The following is a 21,452-nucleotide window of genomic DNA, read 5'->3' as shown; positions in this document are numbered from 1 at the left end:
ATGCTCGTTGGCGTATGCCATCCGATGAATCGGGCAATGTACTCTGTACAGGGAATACTACTACATATTACGTGTTGGGGATGATCGTTACAGCGCACGGGGGCAAAAAGTGCGGAGAAGACCGATCTACTACTGCAGTCACCGGGATTACTCATCCCCTCAAGGCCCAGAACCACATGCCATCAATAATCAAACCCCGAGCGAAAGAAGGAACTTGCAGAAAATAAGATGAAGTGAAAATGTGTCCTAGTTCCAAATCCAATCACATGTAGAACAATACAAACATACCACATCCATCCGTCTATCCGTCGTCTGTTTCCCTCCTCGCCGCTGCTTTTTGGATGCCTCATAATGACTAAGCTCATGTCCATCCGTCTCATACATTACCGCAATAGTCTGCTCATCACCACACTGCCGCCCTAACCTAATGTCTCGTGTATCAAAATGCTCCTTGTTAATACATGACCTCGGATAACATAGCCCGAAGCCGAGGAAAGAAGTGAAATGAAGAAAAGGTGTTCGAATCGCAAAATAAATAAAAAGGAAAATGGTAAGGATGGAAGAACCTTTAGAAACTCGGGCATAAACAGGAAAGACAAGAGGGAATGATATCCAAACGCCGCCATTCCGTCAAATCGTATGGGTAAAACGAGAGAATGAAAGTGCGAATGTCTGATCGGATCAGCTGGGACCCAGGCCTCCATCGCCGTCGATGAGACGCAGTCGCTCCTTAGTTGTCTTGGCGCGCTTGGACGTTCCCTTGCCCGATCCGCGTCCACGTCCACGCTTGGGTGCTGGGGTGGACGAGGGCGTGCCCACGTTCTCTGCGGTCGACACAGGGGTTGCTGCCCCGGATGGTTTGGCACTGGCATCGTCGAAGTTACCCTCGCCTAGGAAAGTTAGAATTCATCTCGGAGCTATACGTAAAGTGCGTAGGGATAGGCATACCTTCGTGGTACATATCATCCAGCGTAATGTCCTTCTTTCTCTTCTGAGCTGCCTTCTTTCCGCCTTTGCCCGCACCGAACACTTCGCCGCGGTCCAGAGCCTCCTTCTCCTTCTGCTCAATAAGCTCGGCTTGCTCATCGTCGGCCAGCCACATGGCAATGTCTTTCGTGCGGCTTTCCCGGTTGCGCGTGTTGAAGTCAACTCCTCCAGCCGCGCCACCTGTGATGACAACCCGCTGGACCTCTTCCTTCTGCAGGGCACGCTTACGAATCCGCTCTTCGATGGTACCCCGGGTAATCAGTCGATACACCGTAACCTGCCGTGTCTGACCAAGACGGTGGGCACGGTCCATGGCCTGAGAGTCAATAGTCGGGTTCCAATCCGAATCGTAAAAGATGACGGTATCGGCCGCAGTCAAGTTGATACCCAGACCACCAGCACGAGTGGACAGCAGGAAGACGAAAATTTCAGGGCGTTGTTGGAAGTCAGCCACGGTGTCGCGGCGATCCTCCAATTTGGTGCTTCCATCCAAGCGGCAGTACTTGTAATTGCGGTAAGTCAAGTACTCCTCCATCAGGTCGATCATGCGGGTCATTTGGAAGTACAGCAGTACACGGTGACCGCCTGCCTTGAGCTCTCGAAGTAATTCATCCAGCTTAGCCAATTTACCAGAATCGGTGACGAACCGGCGCATGGATGGCACTTCAATGTGCGTGTAACGGCCCTTGACCGAAATCGGTGCCGGAAGCATGGGGGCAAGCGAGTACGGGGTAGGGTCGACCTTCTTTTCGATAATCTGTTCATCAACCTGTCTTGAAGGCGGGCTATACAGTGCGTGTCGAACGGTGACATTAAAGAGGGTGTCCTTTGCCTCGATCGAGGGGACATGGCTCGAGGAAACCACAGAGATCGGAGGTGCCGATGCGGCGGGACTGACGCAGGGTTCAATGACGTTAAGGCCTTCCCGCTCGTACGTAGATTGCGAGACGGTCATCAAGTCCCGCATTATTCCCTCTGCGGCAACTTCATTGACGGCGTGCTTATCATTGCGATCGACGATGTTGAACAGTGTATGCGGAAGGGCGGACTCTGCCAGCTCCTTGTCGTCATCATAGGCAACGTTAAGCCGGGATAACCTGTTAACCTGACCCCGGCGGCGGACTGCTCGCTCGAAGACTCCGAGGTGCGATTGCTCGTACGCTTCACCAAGTGATGTATCAACAAAACGCAGGAAAGAGAACGCTCCGTCGTCCTGAATGCTTTGCTTCATATTCTCCGGGGTGAAGATATTCATCAAGTGATTCAGGTATCGTCCGCGGAACCCGGCGTGAGGATTCTCAGCGCCCGCAATGTCGACACGGCCGCCTGCACCGCAAAGAAGGCGTGGCATGGGGTATTCAATCAGATTGCGGGTTGAGTACCTGACATCGACGTTGCTGCCTTCCCGAACAAACGACGCCGTCTCGGCAAAGTAGGCGGTAGAGAAGGGAGACTTTGTTTCGGCACGCTCGAACAGGTCAGGGTGGTTACAGACCTTACGGAACTGCATGACCAAATTCATCAGGGTCGTACTATCGGCCTCGTCGCCGACGGCAGCCTTTTCGATAAGATCCATGATGCTGACGCGGTTCCGTAGATTGGTATAATAGGCCCGCTGGCGATAGGTAAGATCACAGAAAATGTCCTTTTCGACCTTATCTCCAAGCTCCTGCTGGACGTGCTTCTTCACACGACGCAGCATGAAAGGTTTCAAGATCATGTGTAGACGCCTCAGCTGATCCTCGTTGAGTTTCGTGTTACTCTGAGCATGAGATTCAATATCCTTAGAGAACCATTCGCTGAACTCGTCATGAGAATCAAACAATGTCGGCATGATAAAGTGAAGAAGGGCCCACAGCTCCTGCATATTGTTCTGAATCGGTGTACCGGTAAGAAGGAGACGGTTACGGCAGTGGAATCCAAGCAAGTTCTTCCATCGTGAACTCTGCGAGGACTTGATGGCCTGAGCTTCGTCCAGAATCATGTACTGCCATTTCACCTTCTGGAAGTACTGAGCATCAAGCACGACGAGCTGATACGACGTCACCAGCACGTGGAACTCCGATTCCTTGGTGTAGGTGATATGCTTGCGGTCCCAGAACTTGCGGAGAATCTTACGATCCTTGGCAGAACCCCAGTAGGGAAGCACCTTGATATCCGGCACAAACTTGGTGATTTCCTGCTGCCAGTTGTGTAGGGTTGAAGCGGGCGCAATAACCAAAAACGGACCCCAGATGTTGTGTACCTCGGCGAGATAAGCCATGACGGAGATGGATTGGATGGTCTTTCCCAGACCCATCTCGTCGGCTAGGATACCGTTGATGCCTTGCTCGTACAAGTTGACCAGCCAGTTCAGACCCTTCAGTTGGTACTCCTTGAGCTTAGCGGTAAGCATGTTGGGCTGCGAGATCTCGATATCTCCCAAACTTGTAGGGTTTTGGAAGTTTAGTTCGCCCTCATCCAAGGCATCCATCTGGTCCTGATTAGAGTTGAAGGCGCGTGCTCGATCCTGCGCTTCCTGAACAGCATTCTGGGCGTTAGCCATGGCGGCCTGCCGCAAGGCGGTCTCGTCTTCGGCATCAAAGTCAAGATCCTCAAAGTTCGTAACTTTAGTGCCTGCATCAGCAACACTGGAGGGCATGTCGATAGTATGACCCTGACCCTTGCCGGGCTGGACGGTCTCACCCGTCGTTTCCACGGCTGTGTCCCCGGCAGCATCTTCTGCGCCCTTGATTTTTCGGCCAATGAAGTGAGAATACAGTTCTGTTTGGGAGATGAGGAAGTTAAGCTTGCGCCTTTGACGGTTGGCTTCGCGTTCAGCTTCCGCCTTCTTAGCAGACTCAATCTCTTGCTTCTCCGCAAGACGGCGAAGATCACGCTCCTCTCGTTCGTTACGCTTCCAAAAGGACATCATCTCACGCATGGTGCGCTTGGCGCGGGCTTGAGTATCCTTCATACTCTTGTTTGTGCGTTCCTGCCACTTGCGGGACTGCTTGCTAGCCAGCTGAGCTGTCTTCCGTAGATTCTCCTGACGCGTGCTGAGGGACAAGGCCTTGATGCGGTAGACCTTGGGAATGTCTTTCCGAGCAATGTCACGCCAGATCTGCTCATAAATCTGGTTATAGCCTTTAGTCTCGTAGGCGGACAAGGGCGTTGGTGTGGGCTCCTTGGAGCGGCCACCTTTAACCTCCTTCTTGAGAGACTCCTTTCGGGGGTCCTCCTTAGGTGCGATAGGCAGAGGTTCGTCATTCTCCATAGCGGCATAAGCAGCCTCTGCAGCGTCCTTTTCGGCCTGCTTTTGCTCTTTCGACTTCTTTGGCCGGGTGACCGGTCCACCGCGACCGGACTTGCGTCTCGACGGCGAGCCCCGGCCAATGTGGAAGGAGCTGGTAGTGCCGCCTTCGAGATTGGGGGCCAATGGAGTGACCTCGCTGATCTCCTCTGGGGCAGTAATCCCCTCGAGAGCTCTCTTGGTGGTCTTGATCTTCCTTTGCGCCCGTTCAGCTTCACGAAGGAACTTGGCCTTCTCCGCAGAGTCCTGAGCTTCGTGCGCCTTGGCCTCTGCTTCCTTCTTCTTTTGCATCTCCATGCGCACCGTGTTCTCACGACGCCGCTTGCGTTGCATGTCCTTCTTGCGCTCCTTTTCATCCTGAATTTCTTTCGCCTGGACTTCAGCAACGACGGATGCCTCGTTTGCATATCGGAATCGGTCCATGCCGGCAGTCGCTTGTTTCTCGAGGGACTTGCTGAGCTTGACAAGGAAGTCATTTCGGCGGCGCTAGAAGCCGTGTCAGTATAAATTCAGAAGATTTTCCATATGATAGAAGTCATTGCGTTACCTTGCGTCTCAGGATCTCGGCCTGTTCAGTAGCAAAGGCACGTTTCTTGCCCTTGGCGCGATATTCCTCCCGGAACCGGTCGTAACCAGGGGCTTCCACATCGCTCTTGTCCGCTTCGGCCATATCAGCCAACGCCTTGTTGAGGGCTTCTGTCTCCCGTTCAGACATCACTGGCCGAGAACCGGCACCACGAGGCTGAGCGAGCGTTTTTGAAGACTCAGAGACGCCGTTGGCCACGTTGGAGGCCCGTGAGTCGGCTGTCTTTTGCTCAGATTCCGGTGGATTGCGACGGCGTTTCTCCGTGGTGGGCTTCTTCTCCAGTCTCGGTAGAGAGGCGGTGAGAGGCGGTGCCCGGTCTTTGGACTTTTGTGAAGGAGCAGCCGAAGCTACGGGCGGAGGACTGAGACTGGGTTGGGCTGTTGCTGCGGGCGCTAGGGGAGTTGGGGTAGCCTCGGCAGAAGATTGTCTCGGGGGAGGAGCGCGCTCCTCAGTCGGTCCGGAGAGAATGCTGGCAAAAGACATGGGATCTGCTGCCCTCGTCGGTTTCTAGACGTAGCAGAGCATCACAGCGTCAGTCAATGTGTAGGGAAATGTGGCCATGACTAACAAGGGGATAAAACATACCACGTCCTTGGGGGGTGAAGACGCTCGTGGCTCGCGCACCACAGAGGAGGATGGATAACCCATAACACCGTGAGTGCCCATGGAAAACTGGGAATCTGTCTCCTTCTTGGGTGAGGTTTGGGGATGACTATCGGGCCGACCAGCGGGATGGGCGTAGGACGGTGTTGAGTGACCGTAGGGAGATGCGCCGTTGCCTGACAAGACGGAGCCAGGATAGGGCCGCGGAAGAGCAAACTGTGGGTTTCCAGCCGAAGAATGTGCCTGGTATTGCGACGGCGGTTCCGAGGGATGAGATGACGGCGGCGCGGCGCCGTTCAATGGCGGCAGAGTGCCTGGCAACGGGGAAGGCGCATGGGAAAAGTGAGGGCTCCTGGACGAGAAGGCAGGAGGCGTCTGGGGTGGATGTTGCTGGTATTGCTCATTGTTGGCGTAGTAAGGGCGGCTTTTAGTCGGGGGGGAATAAACCGGATAGCGAGACTGCTGCGTGGGAGATTGAGGATTATAAGGCGGAGCCCCCGTCATGGTGGCCGCGTGTGCCGGGGAACGCGGCGGCGAGTGTTAGAAGATGGTGCCAGCAACAGGGACCGCGAAGGCGATGGGGGGTGGTTGGAGGAGGAAGGGGAGAAAACGTGTTCGGGGCGAACAAGGACCGTTATGAAGAACGAGGGCAGGCCATGCGCGAAGGGGGTTTCGAGAGGATTTATCTCAGGAAGATCTCGATTGGGGGGGCGATCACGCGTCGGGTTGGTTGCCGCAGCTGGTCCCAGCTATCTGCGGAAGGAATTAATTCTGAGAGGCCTAAATGGGGAGAAGTGGAGAAGGAAGGCTGGAGGTTATTGGGAGGAAGGATGGCGATGATATGAAGGCAGGAGATGATGGGGGGAAGATGGAAGAAAAAGACAGGGAAGGATGAGGTGGAAAAGGGAGGATCGCCTCACCGGATTGACAGGAATCTTCGGAGGGCTCCAAAGTGCTTGTGGTGAGCGAGCCAACAAACCCTCCACGGGTCAACCGTTCCGGACAGGATGCGACAAGAAACACAGGCCCAGCCAAGCCGTGAATGGGCTACCCGATCGGGGAATGGTCCTGGGCCGGCTGAGAACACTACTTGAGAAACCCCAGTAATGTTCGCAACGGGGACTCTCAAGATGAATTGATGGAGAATTGGGATTGGGATCGAGATTGAAATGGGGGAGGGTGTGAGGTGGATGTGGATGTGGATGTAAATGTGAAAGATGGAGGAGGTGAGCAGCAGGTAAGGGGAAAGAAGAGTGGAGGATGATGATCTCAGTTCAGTTCAGGTCTGGTGTTGTAGTGTAGTGTAGTGTAGTGTATCGTACCTCAGTTTGAGATACCTTTCCTTCCTTAGCTAGACGTGGTGGTGGTGAATGGGGTCGTGCTCCGGGGAGGAGATGGCAGATTACATAGATGATGATGAGAAAGATGGAAGTTCGAGATGAAGATTAATCTCACTAGGGATTGGGATTGGGATGGATGGATGGATGATGAAGAGGATGATGGCGATGGTTCCAGTATTTTTGATTTTTTTTGCGCTGCTGCTTCCCTTTTCCCCCCTTTGGGCCAACTTTCTCCCTCATTTTCCCTCATCTTGTCTCGTTCCTTCTTTCGTTTCTTTCTGCTTTCCCCATCCAATCCCGCACCTGTCTGTATGTATTGGTATTACCGTTACTAAGTGTTACTGACCACTAGCCGTTGCCCAGATCACCACAGCTGGAGTTCGCAGCAGCTGGATGCCTTCTTCCAGCCTTCTCCTAGCCTTCTCCTGTCTTGTACATGGAATTTGCCCGAATTTGATGTTAGTTTATTCAAGGCAGACAATCATCTACACAACGGCTATTTCATACTTTTCTTCATCAATTTATTTCTCAGAAAAAAAAGTATAACACTACCTCTATCTCCATCGATCGCTCCTGCATCTGGACCGGGGAGGCTCCGTTCCATGACCGAACTGATTAGTTCGATACAGGTAATGACCGTCTCCAGACATCATCGCCTTTCGATCGGGAACGGAGAGAGCGACTGACTGTGACTGACGGACTCCTCGGGTTTTTATGGAGATTACCACCAACTCTGTCCCCTGGTTCTCCCATCATCCATCACGCTCTCCAAAATCTCCCAAAACAGGACACTTCATCGTACACCTGATCATGAGGGGCGGTGATGGTCGCGTGTGCTACTGCCCCTCCAGGGGATTTTGACACGATTTGAAGCGCCTGCATCGGCTTACATTGTCCGGCGTACATGGACTAGGTAGACCCTACAGCCGTAGATAAGTCGAGTAACTACGCCGGCGTCTTGCAATGTCCAGGACCCAATCCATATTGTGTTCCCGGCATCTCGCGACTTCGGTTCAAGACTACATCATCAATTACTAACAAGCACGCTTGGAGACCGCAAATCTTGACCATCTCAGCATTCCTGTCAGAATTGAAGTTCAATAGCTATCTCTCTTACGTCCGTGTTTCTAATTTCTCTAGAATGCCGATAGCTTCAAATGGGCGGTTGAACATGGAGCGTGGCAATTACCTTATCCCGGGGGTGATGAGGAGCTACCCCCATGTATCTTGCCGGAGCTACCGCCACCAAAGTCTAGTGCCACGCACAATGATATCCAATGACAACCCCAGAGTAGACGTTCTCGGGTTGGACTGCGGCTGATGGTTACATACTAACGCAACGCTTGTCCGAACTGGAGTTGCACCAATAATCAGTTAAATAGGTGCTCAATTGTAAAGGGGAGTTGACTCGTCTCTCCGCCAAGAGATGTCTATATGGTACCAAAACTACTTATGTAGAAGGGCCATGGGTGTGACTTTGTAGCTAAATATTCGCCTGGCATTGGTTTCATATCCTATGAACCTTACAAGACTAGTCCTCTGTACTACTTATAGATCCCTGAATCAAAGCTTCTAGCCTCCCTATAAGAGGTATTTGTTAACAGTTGCACGACTCATGCCCATGCCAATGATCAAGGCTCAGCCGGCACTGCAACGGGTGTACATAATGGCCCCGTTGCAACAAGCTCTTCTACCCAAGCTGCAAGTAAAGCATGTTCAAGACTAGAGAAAAGAGAAGTCACCTAATTTCTCTTAATTCGCAGTCTATTACTCAGTAGCGACTGAGGTGCTAGTCCAAGCATCAATCCTGACCTTACAACCTAGCGTCCTTGCATCCCATTCATGTTGGATCGGCTGATCGGGTTGTTTGCTCTATGATAAACATTGAACAGACTCTATAGATCTCTTTGTAATAGTTAAACAGCATGACCAGACCCATTGCTAAGAACACCTCCGAAAAGGGTTAAGATGGGCTCGTGGTCAGGTGGGTGCCCCGGAGGTACTCGATCAGACCATCCACAAACTGGGCTTTTTCAACCTTCCATCTGCCCTTTTGCCTGGAAGCTTCCGCAGATTCAGTTCTCTGATGTTCTCTGCTGATACTGCCACTGATCATGATATTGGGTTCTTATCATGTCTGACCACCACTCACTGGGGATGCCATTGAACCACCGGGAAGTCGCGATACCGGCTGAGACCCGCGAATCTCATGCAATCTAGCCGCAGCAATGCGAAGTTCATATGTGGAGAAACCAACCAGGGACAGGATTCGGCAGAGCACGAAGAGTTTGAGGTATAGGAATTAACCCCAAGGTAAGGCACTAAGGAACATTCTTGAATTTGGGGTGAGACAAAGGGATGCAACGATCCTGGGCGAGGCCCAAGGCAGAGCGATAAGAATGATCGGCCTAACGCTCTCGGATCGCCCGTCCAACCATGCGCCGTGAAATCTGCCGTGGCAGAAGATCTATCCGCAAACATGCTTCTGCTACCTGCCTTTATTGCTGCAGTTTTTGATAGAATTGAGTGCTATAGACTGGGGAAATCCCGAGAAGGAAGCCGTTCGTCCGCGTCATCCGCGCCTCTCTCGCTCTCAACCTTCCATCGGAATAATCAACCCCTCTTTGCCAACACGAACCAGATGCTGCAAGCTGGGGCTGGGCCGACTTAATGCGGTTCTAATAGCGGGGATCTGATAATAGAGGGTCTTTATAGCCAGCGTTCCTCGTATACATCTGGGGTTTCAGGATGTTCATTTCCCCCCACGCATTTCCCGCGAATGGAAAACTGCGGAGAGAGCTTGAGTTTCCATGACGTCTATCCCGTCTGCCATGTCCCGCCATCCCGACAAGCCATGGATCGGGATACTCAACCACTTAAACCCAGTGAGACATTGATGCGGGATATTTTCCAATAGTGGCTTGGGGCATACATCTTTACTGGGCTGTTCTGTGAATATCGTCTCTTACTGAATTGGGCATGCTGTAAGCCCGAGGATGGCCGCCCGGCCGAAAGACCAAGGGCCAGCTCTAGGCTCGGTGACTACTACTTCCTTGTCAATGTCTCCTGGCATGAATCCCTGTCCTGCCACTGGATCCTCCTGGTTCGACGTCACTCGATCCCCAATTCACTTCCGGCGATGGGCGGACATCACCCCACCTGTCCGTCATACCCGGCAACACCACCAGGACGCAACTACATAAAGCCACGAAGGTTTCTCGCCCCTTGACCTGGGAGACCCTGATTATTCGGCTCACATAAACATCAATTGCTTTCATCAACTTCACATCACATCGTATCTTCCTCATCTACTTATCTCAACCGATTGCCCGGTCTGCCAAACATGACTATCCCGGAGAAGCAATGGGCCCAAGTGGTCGAGAAGAAAGGTGGACCCCTTGTTTACAAGGAGATCCCCGTTGCAAAGCCTGGCCCGGACGAGATTTTGGTCAAGATCCGGTATACCGGAGTTTGCCACACCGACTTGCACGCCATGAAGGGTGACTGGCCCCTCGATTTGAAGCTTCCTCTCGTGGGCGGACATGAAGGAGCTGGCGTGGTCGTCGCCACGGGTGAACTCGTCAATGAGTTTGAAGTTGGAGACCACGCTGGTATCAAATGGTTGAACGGATCCTGCTTGGCTTGTGAGTTCTGCAAGCAGGCCGACGAACCCCTCTGTCCTCACGCTTCGCTATCCGGCTACACCGTCGATGGTACGTTCCAGCAGTATGCCGTCGCCAAGGCCAGTCATGCGTCGAAGCTTCCCAAGGAAGTTCCCCTTGATGCTGTCGCTCCGATCCTCTGTGCCGGTATCACCGTCTACAAGGGATTGAAGGAGTCTGGAGCCCGTCCCGGCCAGACTGTCGCCATTGTCGGCGCCGGAGGTGGACTCGGATCGCTGGCTCTGCAGTACGCCAAGGCAATGGGACTTCGTACCATTTCTATCGACGGTGGCGATGAGAAGAGAGCCATGTGCGAGAAACTCGGATCGGAGGTAAGCCCCCAATTCTCCCGATACCACCACATTTGGCTAATCACATACCCACAATGCAGGCATACATCGACTTCAAGACGTCCAAGGACGTGGTTGAGGACGTCAAGGCAGCCACTCCGGAAGGTCTGGGCGCTCATGCTGTGATCCTTCTCGCTGTGGCCGAAAAGCCCTTTCAGCAAGCAACCGAGTATGTTCGCTCCAAGGGCAGTGTCGTCGCTATCGGCCTGCCAGCCGGCGCGTTCCTTCGAGCCCCTGTCTTCAACACCGTTGTCCGTATGATCAACATCAAGGGAAGCTACGTTGGCAACCGACAGGATGGCGTGGAAGCGGTAGACTTCTTTGCTCGCGGACTCATCAAAGCTCCGTTCAAGACGGCTCCTCTGGAGGATTTGCCGCGCATCTTCGAACTGATGGGTATGTTGTATACCTGCTTATATTTTTATTAATCCCACTAACAACAAGACAACAGAACAAGGCCAGATCGCCGGTCGGTATGTCCTTGAAGTACCTCAGTAAGCGAGTAGACACGGAAAGAACTGGCGTTAGGACATGGCTTCACGAGTTGCTGGTCAGACGGAGTGTTTAAACCAATCCTGAACATGCATTTGTACTGGAAGTGACTACTATGATGGGCTTACGACTACGATAATGTCTCTATGGCAGGTTAAACATGATAAATGATACTAAATAATTGATTCCTTCTATCATACCACACGTGATACAACATATATCAAGTAGACGAGGCACGCCATGCTGCAAACTCACATTGTCTTACATCCATGCTTCCCCCATCATGCATAATCATCAGTCACATCACATTACCACTTCCAACACTACCTAGTTAATATCTAATCAGATGTCTAGTATAGTAGATAAAGTACACCAAGTCTATACTCCATTCAATGGATGTAAGTTACAACATAATCTAGTAACCACCATGATTCTATACAACTAACGATAATCCCTATAATCCTTGCGATTGAAATAGCAGTAATCCCTCTATGATACCACCCCACCATCAGGCCCCATCCATTATCCATACAACCAAACAAACAAACCCTCACTTCTCATCCCCACTCGACTCCCCACCCGCACCCACCGTCATCTGCGGCCCCCTATACACCTTCCTCGCATAAACCACATAATAAACCATCGCGCCCAACCACAAACTCCCATTAATCACAATCGTATAATTCATATCCTGCGCTATACACCCACACCAACCATCATTAGCTTTCAACCTCCCCAACCCAACCACCCAACCAAGACGGGGGGAAGGGATAGATAGAATAAACTTACGCGACGGCCCCGGCCCCCCCGTAGGAAACATACTCAAGACAATAACATACGCCAAATAAACGACAGCAGTAACAGCAATTGGTTTACTAAACCACCCCGTATAAAACTCTCCTGGATGGAAGCGCTCCTTACCCCAGACAAGACGACTAAGGATGGGGACCATCCAAGCGAGATCATTGCCCGCGACGGCGAGGGAGAAGAGGGCGCTAGAGGCAGCTTCATCAATAAGACAGAGGAGACCTAGGATGACGGAGACGAGGACGACGAAGCAGACCATTCGGACGGGTTGGTAGCGGACGCGTTTGCTGACGTGTCGGAAGAAGGAGGAGAAGGGGAGGGCGCCGTCGCGCGAGAAGGCCCAGCTTTGGCGGGAGGCGGCGACGACCTGGATTATTTTAGTATGAGTTTCATTGTTTTTTGTGAGGATGTATGTTGATGGGTGGTTGGGATGGTGATGGTGATTAGGGGGGGATGTGTACCAAGCTTAGACCCATGAAGAATTGGACGATTGTTACGACGACCATGAAGCCCAGGGCGCCGCTTTTGCCGAGGGCGTCGTAGTAGATCTGTACCTTCGGTTAATGCTATTCTTGGGTATAGGTATAAGATGGAGGGAATGGAAGGGTTGGGTGGGTGAGTACTACCTGCGCCATTGGCTGACCGAAACTCGAGTTCAGCACGGCATTGAGATCCGGGTTGATCACGGCAGCGATGAGCGCGAGAGATACAAACCCTAACAGTCCGCAGAGTCCCGCAGACCAGATGATCCCTAAGGGTACAGCACGCGCCGCATGGCTTGCTTCCTCGCTCATGTGCACGCAGGAGTCGAATGCGCCGATGGTCCAGATGGGCGACATCCACGATAGCATGAAGGTCCAGCCCTGGGGCCAGGTTGTCAGATTCTCAGAGTGTCCGAAGACATATGTTCCCGAGTTGATCTGTCCCCCGCGGACGGCTTTACCGATGGGCAGAGCGAGGACGGTGGCCAGGACGAGGCCGACGTTGCTCACGATACAGGCGGACTGGATTTTGGGCATGATGCGCGCGCAGAAGATGGCGATGAGGCCGTGGACGACCACGCAGGCGACGTAGGTGCCGTATAGGACGGGTCGAGAGGCAGTCCAGTTTCCATCACGCGCGATTGATACGACGGAGAGGAGCATTGTAGCGAAGCCGTCTTGTCGGCTAGGGTCAGCGATGGGAGGATACGGAGGGTCGGGGGATTCGCGTACAATCGATGGAGCAGACGCCGCCGATGAGTCCGAGACTATTGCTGTACCCTACTACGAAGCTGAGAGGGTTCTTCCACTTCTCGCCGCTGAAGTAGTGAGTCCAGAAGTAGAGACCACCGGCTGTCGGCATGGCGGATGCTAGGTCGGCCTATATCAGTGGAGTAGTTGAGCATTCAGCAATTTGATAAGCATGTGAGATATTGCGCAGCAAACATACCATGGCCAAAGCCACGATGAAGATAAACACACTGGCAGAGAACCATCCTGCACGAGTCATCAGAATCTCTACCTAGAGTTTACCAAACAACAGCGAAACCCTTACCCTAACTCAAGTTAGCCAAGAATTCCCCATGTATGTAAATCCAGCATGCATATGCAACCATACCCAAACCATGCCCGCAGGACCAGCAGGAATCGAATAGGAAAGTGTCGAGGCAATCGAGGGCAACAATCCCATAATACTAAAAGCGATAGCGAAGACCTGGACGGTGGAATAATGACGACGCAGTTCCTGCTTATACCCCAGCGTAGCTTATCCGATGCGATCAGCACAAACAAGCAACCAGAAAAAACCAACAACTCGATAAAAGTAAAGATGATAGTATGACATACCCAAAAGCTGCGAATCCCCCTGCTCGACGGGGGCATCTTCATCAGCCACACGAGCAGCATCCTTGAGCTTTTCCGCCATCATGGAAAAAAAAAAAAATAGCGAAGGAACAGCAGATAACAAACAGAGCGATGAAAGGAGAAACGTGAATGACAGCAGAAGGATGCACAAGCACCAGACACTCAACTTATACTAGTTCCACTACCAAGAGCGCGGGGTTCCAGACCTCCTCCAATCCATCGGGAGTATAACAAGTATCTAACTATCATCCATCTTTTACGCCGAATGGGAGAAAAATAAAAGAAACAGTGCTGATAATCCATTCATCCTCCGATAAGCACAACACATCGGTGGCGTCGCGCAACCAAATAGGTAAGTAGCCACATCCTAGTAAAATCAACCAACGAACGAGAAGAGACGCTCTCGATCAGGAGAGCTGCAAGACTGGGATGCTGTTATCACGACTGCTTATCGCGGGGGGAACCCTAGCACAACGCCCGAGCAGCCAATCTGGATGGTCCTGCGCCTGATAACAACCCGCGCTGGAGCACCAGAGTTTGGAGGCTTGTCACGAAGGATCCATTGCCGATTGCCCATTCGGAATCGGAAGTGACAGGAGAGGGGGAAGGAGGATTATTCCGAGGTTTACTGCTAGTCAGTAAGTACTCTGCCGGTACTGCCAGCTGGGGATCAGGCGTCTACTAGTGAGAGGGGGATCGGCCTGTCCGACTAGACGGGCTTGGCTTGATGGGCTTATTTATCTATGGATTGCAGTATATTACCTACGCATGTGCTTCATTGCAATTCAACGAACAAGAAGAATCTCAATCATTCAGATCTAAAATGAAACATGGCAATCATACACAATGACATGTGTCCAGGGTGTCCAGACCCGGCTATGCCAAAGAACAACAATACAGAAGCAGCTGCACCGGTATATAGTGGATATACAAGCACCCCCGCATAAGAAAAAGGGGATTACTGTCTGGAGCATACTCGCTACTGAACGCAACAGGGCGAGCTACAACCACCGACAGATCCCCAGGGGTCGAGCAGAAGGAACATCCATCCCGGAAATAGGAGGCTGGCAGAAGAAACAGTGGAACAGAAGTTGGAATCATGCATTATGAGTACACACAAGGTGGAAAAGGAAACGAATGGAGTATCATCTAAACAGCACCAGGCCCCTTGTGGTTCGACTGATCTAACAAAAGTCGAGGCTTGATATAATCTTCGTCCAACTGCCGGAACCACGCCGCGTGGTCCCCGGACGGTCCTCCCGAGAAGAGGTCTCGAATGGCATCGCGAGCACTCAATCCGGTTTCGCGCCGGTTAGGCGAGGTATTGTTAGGGGGTGTGGTCTGCGACGGCTCCAAATATTGTTGAGGCTGGGACGGCGATCGCCTGAGGCGCGACGTAGTCGGCGCCGGGGCGGACGGGGGGAGGTCGTCATCGGACGGCGCATCCTCGACATCAAGGTCAAAAGCGTCCAATTGATCGGCATCTGCCACACGGTTCTTTCCAGTGGTCCTCAAGCCAAACTCGTCCTCACTGGCCACATCGCTATCGCTGTGGCTGCGGGCGGCACCACCCAGCAGCGTGGCTGTCGACGTACGATCACGCCCTGAATCTCTCTGGCTGTATGCGTTGGAATAGAGCCGGGCATGGCCTCGCGTACGGCCCGAGCCGGATGGAGGAGGGCTGGGGCGACGGTTGTTGCCGCTCGAATAGCTGTTGTTCCGGTCTATATCGCCGCGCGGCACTCCGTCCAACGGAATGGTCGAGTCCATACGGCGAGGCGTGTATCCCAAGCCTGTATCGGAGCGTTTGTAGTAGGTGCCACCGTTGGTGACCTCAATGTCAAACTCATCGTCCGATTCGATCTCTTCAACAACTCCGGTCCGAATTCCCAGAATCTCCAACATCCGGGCCGTCGTGCCACCGAAAATGATGACGGTCAACACCACCACCACGAGAACAGTGGCTCGCAGCGCCGGGGCGTTGACGCCCTTCAGGCCCGCGGCCAGCGCAACACCGACAGCTCCGCGCAGACCTGCCCAGAAAAGCATTGCTTGATAAGCGAAGGGCAGCTCGTCAGCAACATCCATGCCGCGGCGACGGGCTCTGTATCGGATGAACCAGTTGATCGCCTTGGACAGCGGGAACACCGCCAAGTAACGCGCAATACAGATACCGAAAACGGCGACCAGGATAAAGAGAGGCTTGAACTGTAGATGTCTTTGGACGAGCAAGTCGAGTCCGAGATAAATGAAGATAAAGTTCTCCGACAACTGCGCCATCACTTGGAAGAGGTATTTCGTGGTGAGTTGGGTACGGCGCGACATGTTGTAGTACGCATAGTGTTTGAGGGTGATTCCACAGAACAGAAGAGACACAATGCCTACGAATGTCAGCTTGCTTCACACCATTGGTGAAAAGCACATCACTCACCAGACAGATAGACACCATTCGAGAAGAAGTAACTGGCATAGGCGATAAGGACAATCAAGCAACTCTCAATCTTGGGCTGGCGGCGCACATGCGTGTACTTCAAGCCCAGAGCGGTCATAATGCCGACGATGATACCCACCATCATACTTCCAAAGAAAACCAGCAAGAACACTCCAATAGCCTCGAACAGGTTCAAGAAAGTCAAGGAACCCGCATCGCTGTCGGCGTACTTCTGCGCAGTCTCGAATAACACAATAGCGATGGCATCGTTCAAGATCGACTCGCCAAAAATGACCGTGTAGAGCTTCGGCTCGACTTTGTACAAGTTGAAGATAGCCAAGATAGTGACTGGATCCGTCGCCGACAGAGTCGCACCGACTGCGATAGCCTCAACGAAGGAGATATTCAACCCATCCAACGGAATTCTCGTCCAGACAAACAAGACCAGTCCCAACACAATAGCAGAGATGAAAGTTCCCGCGAAAGCGAAGGTGAGAATGGTACCGATGTTTCGGAAGAAGTTCGCCTGGTGTAGTTCGTAGCCCGACGCCAAAATAATCGGAGGAAGGAGAAGGTTGAAGAAGAATTGATAATCGAAGGTGACGCTATCCTGAATAGGTGACTCAGGACTCAATCGGATGATCAATCCGACGAACATGCCTAAAGTTATCCCACACCCATGAGCGCCTGATCCTCATAATCTCCGAGAAGGAAACAACCAAGCTGCGATCGACGTACCCGCAAATATAGACAGCACTGTTTCATGAACCGCCTGGATCTTCTTCTGTTGGAGAATGTAACTCGTGAATAGCGCGAACATCAACAACATAATCAGGATGAAGAGCGCCCAGGAGCTGAAGAACTCCTTATCGCCGGTATCCGGAGCATCTGCTGTAAACCCGACATTGTCAGATCGAATGGTCAAGACGAGAGATAGAATATTTTGGGGAGAAGTATAATGCGCGTACCATCATCGGGGTCCGTATCCGAATCCACAGCTCTCCCTGAGAAGCACGAGGTCGTTAGTGATCATTTTCGTTTCAAATTGCCCGACCGCGTATGCATCCATCACACCCAAGGGGCCGCCGCCGCCTCCTCACAGAGGAAGCCCCAGGGATTTGTCAACCATCAACCCGAAGCTTTGACATCCTCCTCACTGAACCACTAGTATCGCATGGGAAATTGGAGACATACGGAGTAGCTGGTGTAAAAAGTCGCCCATCACTTGGGTAGCCATTGTTTGGGGATATCCCTCGCAATCACGACGCGGATGACGGTTTAACGCCCAGCAGCGAGTCTCTGGTACGGGGACCAGGCACACATAATCTGCCGATCGCAAAAGACCTGACGGGAGGCAAAAAGGCGCAACAGCAGCGAAAAGCGAGAGACTGTAAAGATGTGTGAAGCGAAAGCTGGCATGAGTTGTAGGGGACAAGTATTCGTCAACGCCCGCCGGAGTCCCGCGTGGCCAAGACCCGTCGCTGTTCGGCCCGCTGATCCTCCTGGCGTGTGACGTCGCCTCAATAGAATGAACTATTGCTGGTTACTTACTTTTTGCCTACAATAACGGGTCAATTTTGTTTCTACTATTCCTTCCACTTCGGCCTGGTGTTACAGATGATGATAACTCTCCATCCATGTATAGTTGCTTAATGTCAATTACTATCATTGTGTCTGTTACTCCACACCAATCATACAAACTCCTACGATGAAACACTCACTCCCCTTGCTCCCTCGGTAAGCCTGCTGGTCAGCACTGCCGCCAGTACTGCCGCGCAACCCCCGAACCTCATCACCCACCCGACACTGTCATCCCACGGCTCACCCCGAGGCTTCTGGAACGCCTTGAAAATCGCACTAGAAATCAGACTCGAGATGATTTGTGGCGCCGAGATGGCCACATTGTGCAGTCCGAGGATGATCCCTGCCTGTGCCAGATTTTCCTCCTCTTCCACCTCCCCTGCCTTTGTAGTTGGATTGGGTGATCCATTCTCCAGGTCTTGCTCGTCGGTATTGGCTCGGGCTGGTAATCTCGTATCATCGCGAGGCTGCTCAGAGACTGCACCCCCATTCTGATGTCGCCGGATGCGACGCTCCGTGTCAATGCGGGAGACCTCCGCAGAGATTAGGGCAAAGGGTGCCCAAAGCGTCAATGCCCACGAGATACCAACGATCCCGATAACCACCGTTGCCGCCTGGTAAGAATAGATGAAGAATGTGCTAAACATGCAGACAGCGAACAGGATGTGCGACATGAGCCACGCACGCCGAAGGGTAAATCCGGGGATCTGCAACTTCGCTAGCCACTTATTCTCTCCCGAATCGCCCTTATCGATTCCCAAGATGGGCGCGGGTGCTTCCATGGCAGTGCTAATTGAGGATGTAGACAGCCTTCTGTTGCCTAGGAAGGGCTCGTCCTCCGACTCACCTTCCGTAGGAGTGGGCTCAGAAGGAACAGCTGACTTGTAGGTAGGAACAACAAGGACAGGCAGCGTTAAGTTTGTCACAAATGAGATGATTGCGTAGACCAGCAGCGCAAATGTCCCAATTCTCGTAGCTTCTTCCCAAGCTTTGTTTATATCATCATCCGAGAGACCCGGGTGTCCATCGAAAATCGGATTCACAAAGAGCTGCCCGATATATGTCGTGGAATAGAAAAGGAAAGGGAACCAACCCACCCACGCGGCAAGTTGAACTTCGCACACCTTGGCAATCTCCGGCGGCAGGTGTTTGATCGACTTGAAAACGTGCTTGAAGAATGTCACAAGCCCAGGGTTCCCCGACGAGGGCGTGCCATCTAGACGGGGATCGCGTTCTTTAATGTATAAACAGCTGACCAGCAACGTTATCCCAAGTGCGATGGACGCCAATGCACAGAGGACTTTGAACTGTGTGTTTCCCAAAAATGGGAACCATTTGGGCAGGTCCATGTATCCAAAAATGTACCCAAGAATGTTACCAACGCCAGTGAGCCGACTAGCCCATGCATTCGCCGCCTCCTGCTGGTGCGAAGGGGCATTATCCACAATGAAACACCGGATGCCTGCCTGCACTGCAACCGAACAGTCACTTTAAGTTTGCACAGATAAGCGAAGCATAAGGAAACCTACCAGTATTTACAGAAAAGTCAAGGCAGTACATCAGGATGGTGGCCAGTACAATGACCACTGTCCGCGTTGCACTGGAGGCCGGATCAACACCGAAAAGGCCAAGGAAGCCTCCGGTCATCTCCTTGACCCAGGCGAGAGCAAGGAGAGAGATAACCGTCGCAATGCCGCCCACTACCATGAACGGCTTCCTCTTGCCCCATGATATGCGGCAATTGTCGCTGCAGATGCCGATATATGGCTGCACAAGGGTACCTGTGATAGGACCAGCAATCCAAACGAATGCAAGTAAAGCCTTGCTCATTCCGAGGGACAGGAGGTAGGGCTATGCTCAGGAACATAATCAGCACCCTATTCCCACATGAAGCCCCAGAAGCAGTGGTAGCTTACCGATCCATTTGATAGCTCAGTGGACCACACAACCTGAAGACTAGAACAACAACTCGTCAGCTTCGGGCAAAAGCCATACACCACACAGAAACAGTCCTAGACTAGATCGCCAACGGACCAGACTAGCCACCTACCCGCCAATGCTCAAAGTCAACAAAAACAGGTACCAGCTGCTCTTCGTCTCAGACAGATGGTGAGCATCTCCAGCCCCGCTGGTCCCGTTGTTATCTCCATTTCTTGACATCGAATGCACTTGATTATTGTCAGATGCTCCCACCAAAGGGGAAGTTTCGTCAGCGAACCGCTCATGCGTCTCTGGCATTTGATCTAGCTAAAAGCAGCGTTGCTGGACACAACGATCCCCTGTTGACAATCGGGGAATTCAAAAGAAGTTACCGCGCGTGTGTGTGATACGATCAGGGACTTCCTGCTTTAGTCATTCATGGGATAGAAAAAGCCCCGAAGATAGCACACGCGGGACTAGTAGCATATAGAATGGTTAGAAGTGGATAGATAGACCCAAGGGTTTGGAAAGGCCGTGGTACACAAGCTAGTCCAGTATGGAATGCAACCGTTCTGTGGCTTCTTCCTGCCGGAGGTTGAAGCAAGTGGTAGTGCAATATAGTGTGTGATAATCTCAAACAGGCTGTTGAAACGTGGTTGGATTCCTCAGGGTTCGGCAAGAGGTAGTAGTGGACACGCGAGTATGTATTTATGGAAAGTGAAGCGCTCAGGGAGCAGTATCAGCAGATAGGAGGTATGGCACGAAGATCAACCCTTTGGGTTCCTAGTCTTGCACCATGCTAGGCGGACTAGAAGAACAGCTCAATGCAGAGAAATAAAGAGGAGGCATTCCCGATGAATACGATGGGGGTGTCTTGGATGACGATACCTTGTAGAATCGGGTCGACGTCAGCAGGCCATGCACGTGATATAGCCCGATCTGGAAGCCGGGTCGAACGGGTCACGATTGGATCAGGCGGAGACACGCAGTCGTCTGACAGGTGACAAACATCCATCCCCTGACTTACTTTTAAGGCTACTAGTCCTTTAACAGCATGGGTTTCATTACCATTTGATTCATATCTATATGTATGTGCTCAACCTATGCACGCCCGTCGCAGACACAAGAACCCATCTTCTCGGAATATCTATAATGGAAGAAGCTTCAAATCCAGACCCCCTTCTTGCATCCCCGCTTCAGGTGTGCCTGGAGAGCCGCAAAATATCCCACGAGCAAAGAAAAGTAGCCTTTTCAAGCTATATGCCCTTTTTGATCAACCCTCATCTGTAATCCAACCCACCAAATATTCCCATCACCGCGATAAATGAAATAGTACAAGAAAGCCCATTATCAACATAGCACATAAAACAAATAAAACCAGGAACCCGACCGAACAAAAGGAGACAAGGTAAAAAAGAACAAGCACAATTATGGGGTAGAGACAACAGCTTACCAACCCCGAGGAACGAACACATGTAACGCTTATTATGGACACCAAATCCAGACCGACCGCAAATAGGAAACAAAGGAAGATTCAATCCAAATCTGGAAGCAGCC

At 52.1% G+C, this 21,452-nt stretch overlaps 5 protein-coding genes across 5 annotated transcripts; 1 reads left to right on the top strand and 4 right to left on the bottom strand.

Annotated features, from left to right (window-relative positions):
- Window positions 1-681: 681 nt before the first annotated feature.
- ino80 (chromatin-remodeling ATPase INO80) lies at window positions 682-5,348 on the bottom strand (the record flags this gene model as incomplete). The annotated part of the gene is made up of 3 exons (XM_041683459.1): window positions 682-890; window positions 949-4,765; window positions 4,827-5,348. The coding sequence occupies 3 exons, from the start codon at window positions 5,346-5,348 to the stop codon at window positions 682-684; spliced, it is 4,548 nt and encodes a 1,515-aa protein (XP_041547717.1).
- Window positions 5,349-10,151: 4,803 nt separating this feature from the next.
- Window positions 10,152-11,318, top strand: ADH1_3 (zinc-dependent alcohol dehydrogenase; the record flags this gene model as incomplete). Its single annotated transcript, XM_041683458.1, has 3 exons — window positions 10,152-10,802; window positions 10,862-11,216; window positions 11,272-11,318. 3 exons carry the CDS (start codon window positions 10,152-10,154, stop codon window positions 11,316-11,318), a joined length of 1,053 nt encoding a protein of 350 aa, XP_041547716.1.
- A 544-nt stretch (window positions 11,319-11,862) lies between these two features.
- Window positions 11,863-13,463, bottom strand: UGA4_2 (putative GABA permease; the record flags this gene model as incomplete). The annotated part of the gene is made up of 5 exons (XM_041683457.1): window positions 11,863-12,008; window positions 12,102-12,486; window positions 12,581-12,667; window positions 12,746-13,278; window positions 13,334-13,463. 5 exons carry the CDS (start codon window positions 13,461-13,463, stop codon window positions 11,863-11,865), a joined length of 1,281 nt encoding a protein of 426 aa, XP_041547715.1.
- Window positions 13,464-15,112: 1,649 nt separating this feature from the next.
- Window positions 15,113-17,631, bottom strand: NHX1 (bifunctional K:H/Na:H antiporter NHX1; the record flags this gene model as incomplete). The annotated part of the gene is made up of 5 exons (XM_041683454.1): window positions 15,113-16,344; window positions 16,395-17,054; window positions 17,133-17,285; window positions 17,363-17,398; window positions 17,589-17,631. The coding sequence occupies 5 exons, from the start codon at window positions 17,629-17,631 to the stop codon at window positions 15,113-15,115; spliced, it is 2,124 nt and encodes a 707-aa protein (XP_041547714.1).
- Window positions 17,632-18,097: 466 nt separating this feature from the next.
- Window positions 18,098-20,213, bottom strand: AKAW2_70829S (putative sucrose transporter; the record flags this gene model as incomplete). Its single annotated transcript, XM_041683453.1, has 4 exons — window positions 18,098-19,446; window positions 19,505-19,826; window positions 19,892-19,931; window positions 20,026-20,213. 4 exons carry the CDS (start codon window positions 20,211-20,213, stop codon window positions 18,098-18,100), a joined length of 1,899 nt encoding a protein of 632 aa, XP_041547713.1.
- Between the last annotated feature and the right edge of the window lie 1,239 nt (window positions 20,214-21,452).

Source organism: Aspergillus luchuensis, chromosome 7 (assembly GCF_016861625.1).
Source record: "Aspergillus luchuensis IFO 4308 DNA, chromosome 7, nearly complete sequence".
Classification (NCBI taxonomy): domain Eukaryota; kingdom Fungi; phylum Ascomycota; class Eurotiomycetes; order Eurotiales; family Aspergillaceae; genus Aspergillus; species Aspergillus luchuensis.
This window is presented reverse-complemented; position numbering and strand designations above follow the sequence as displayed.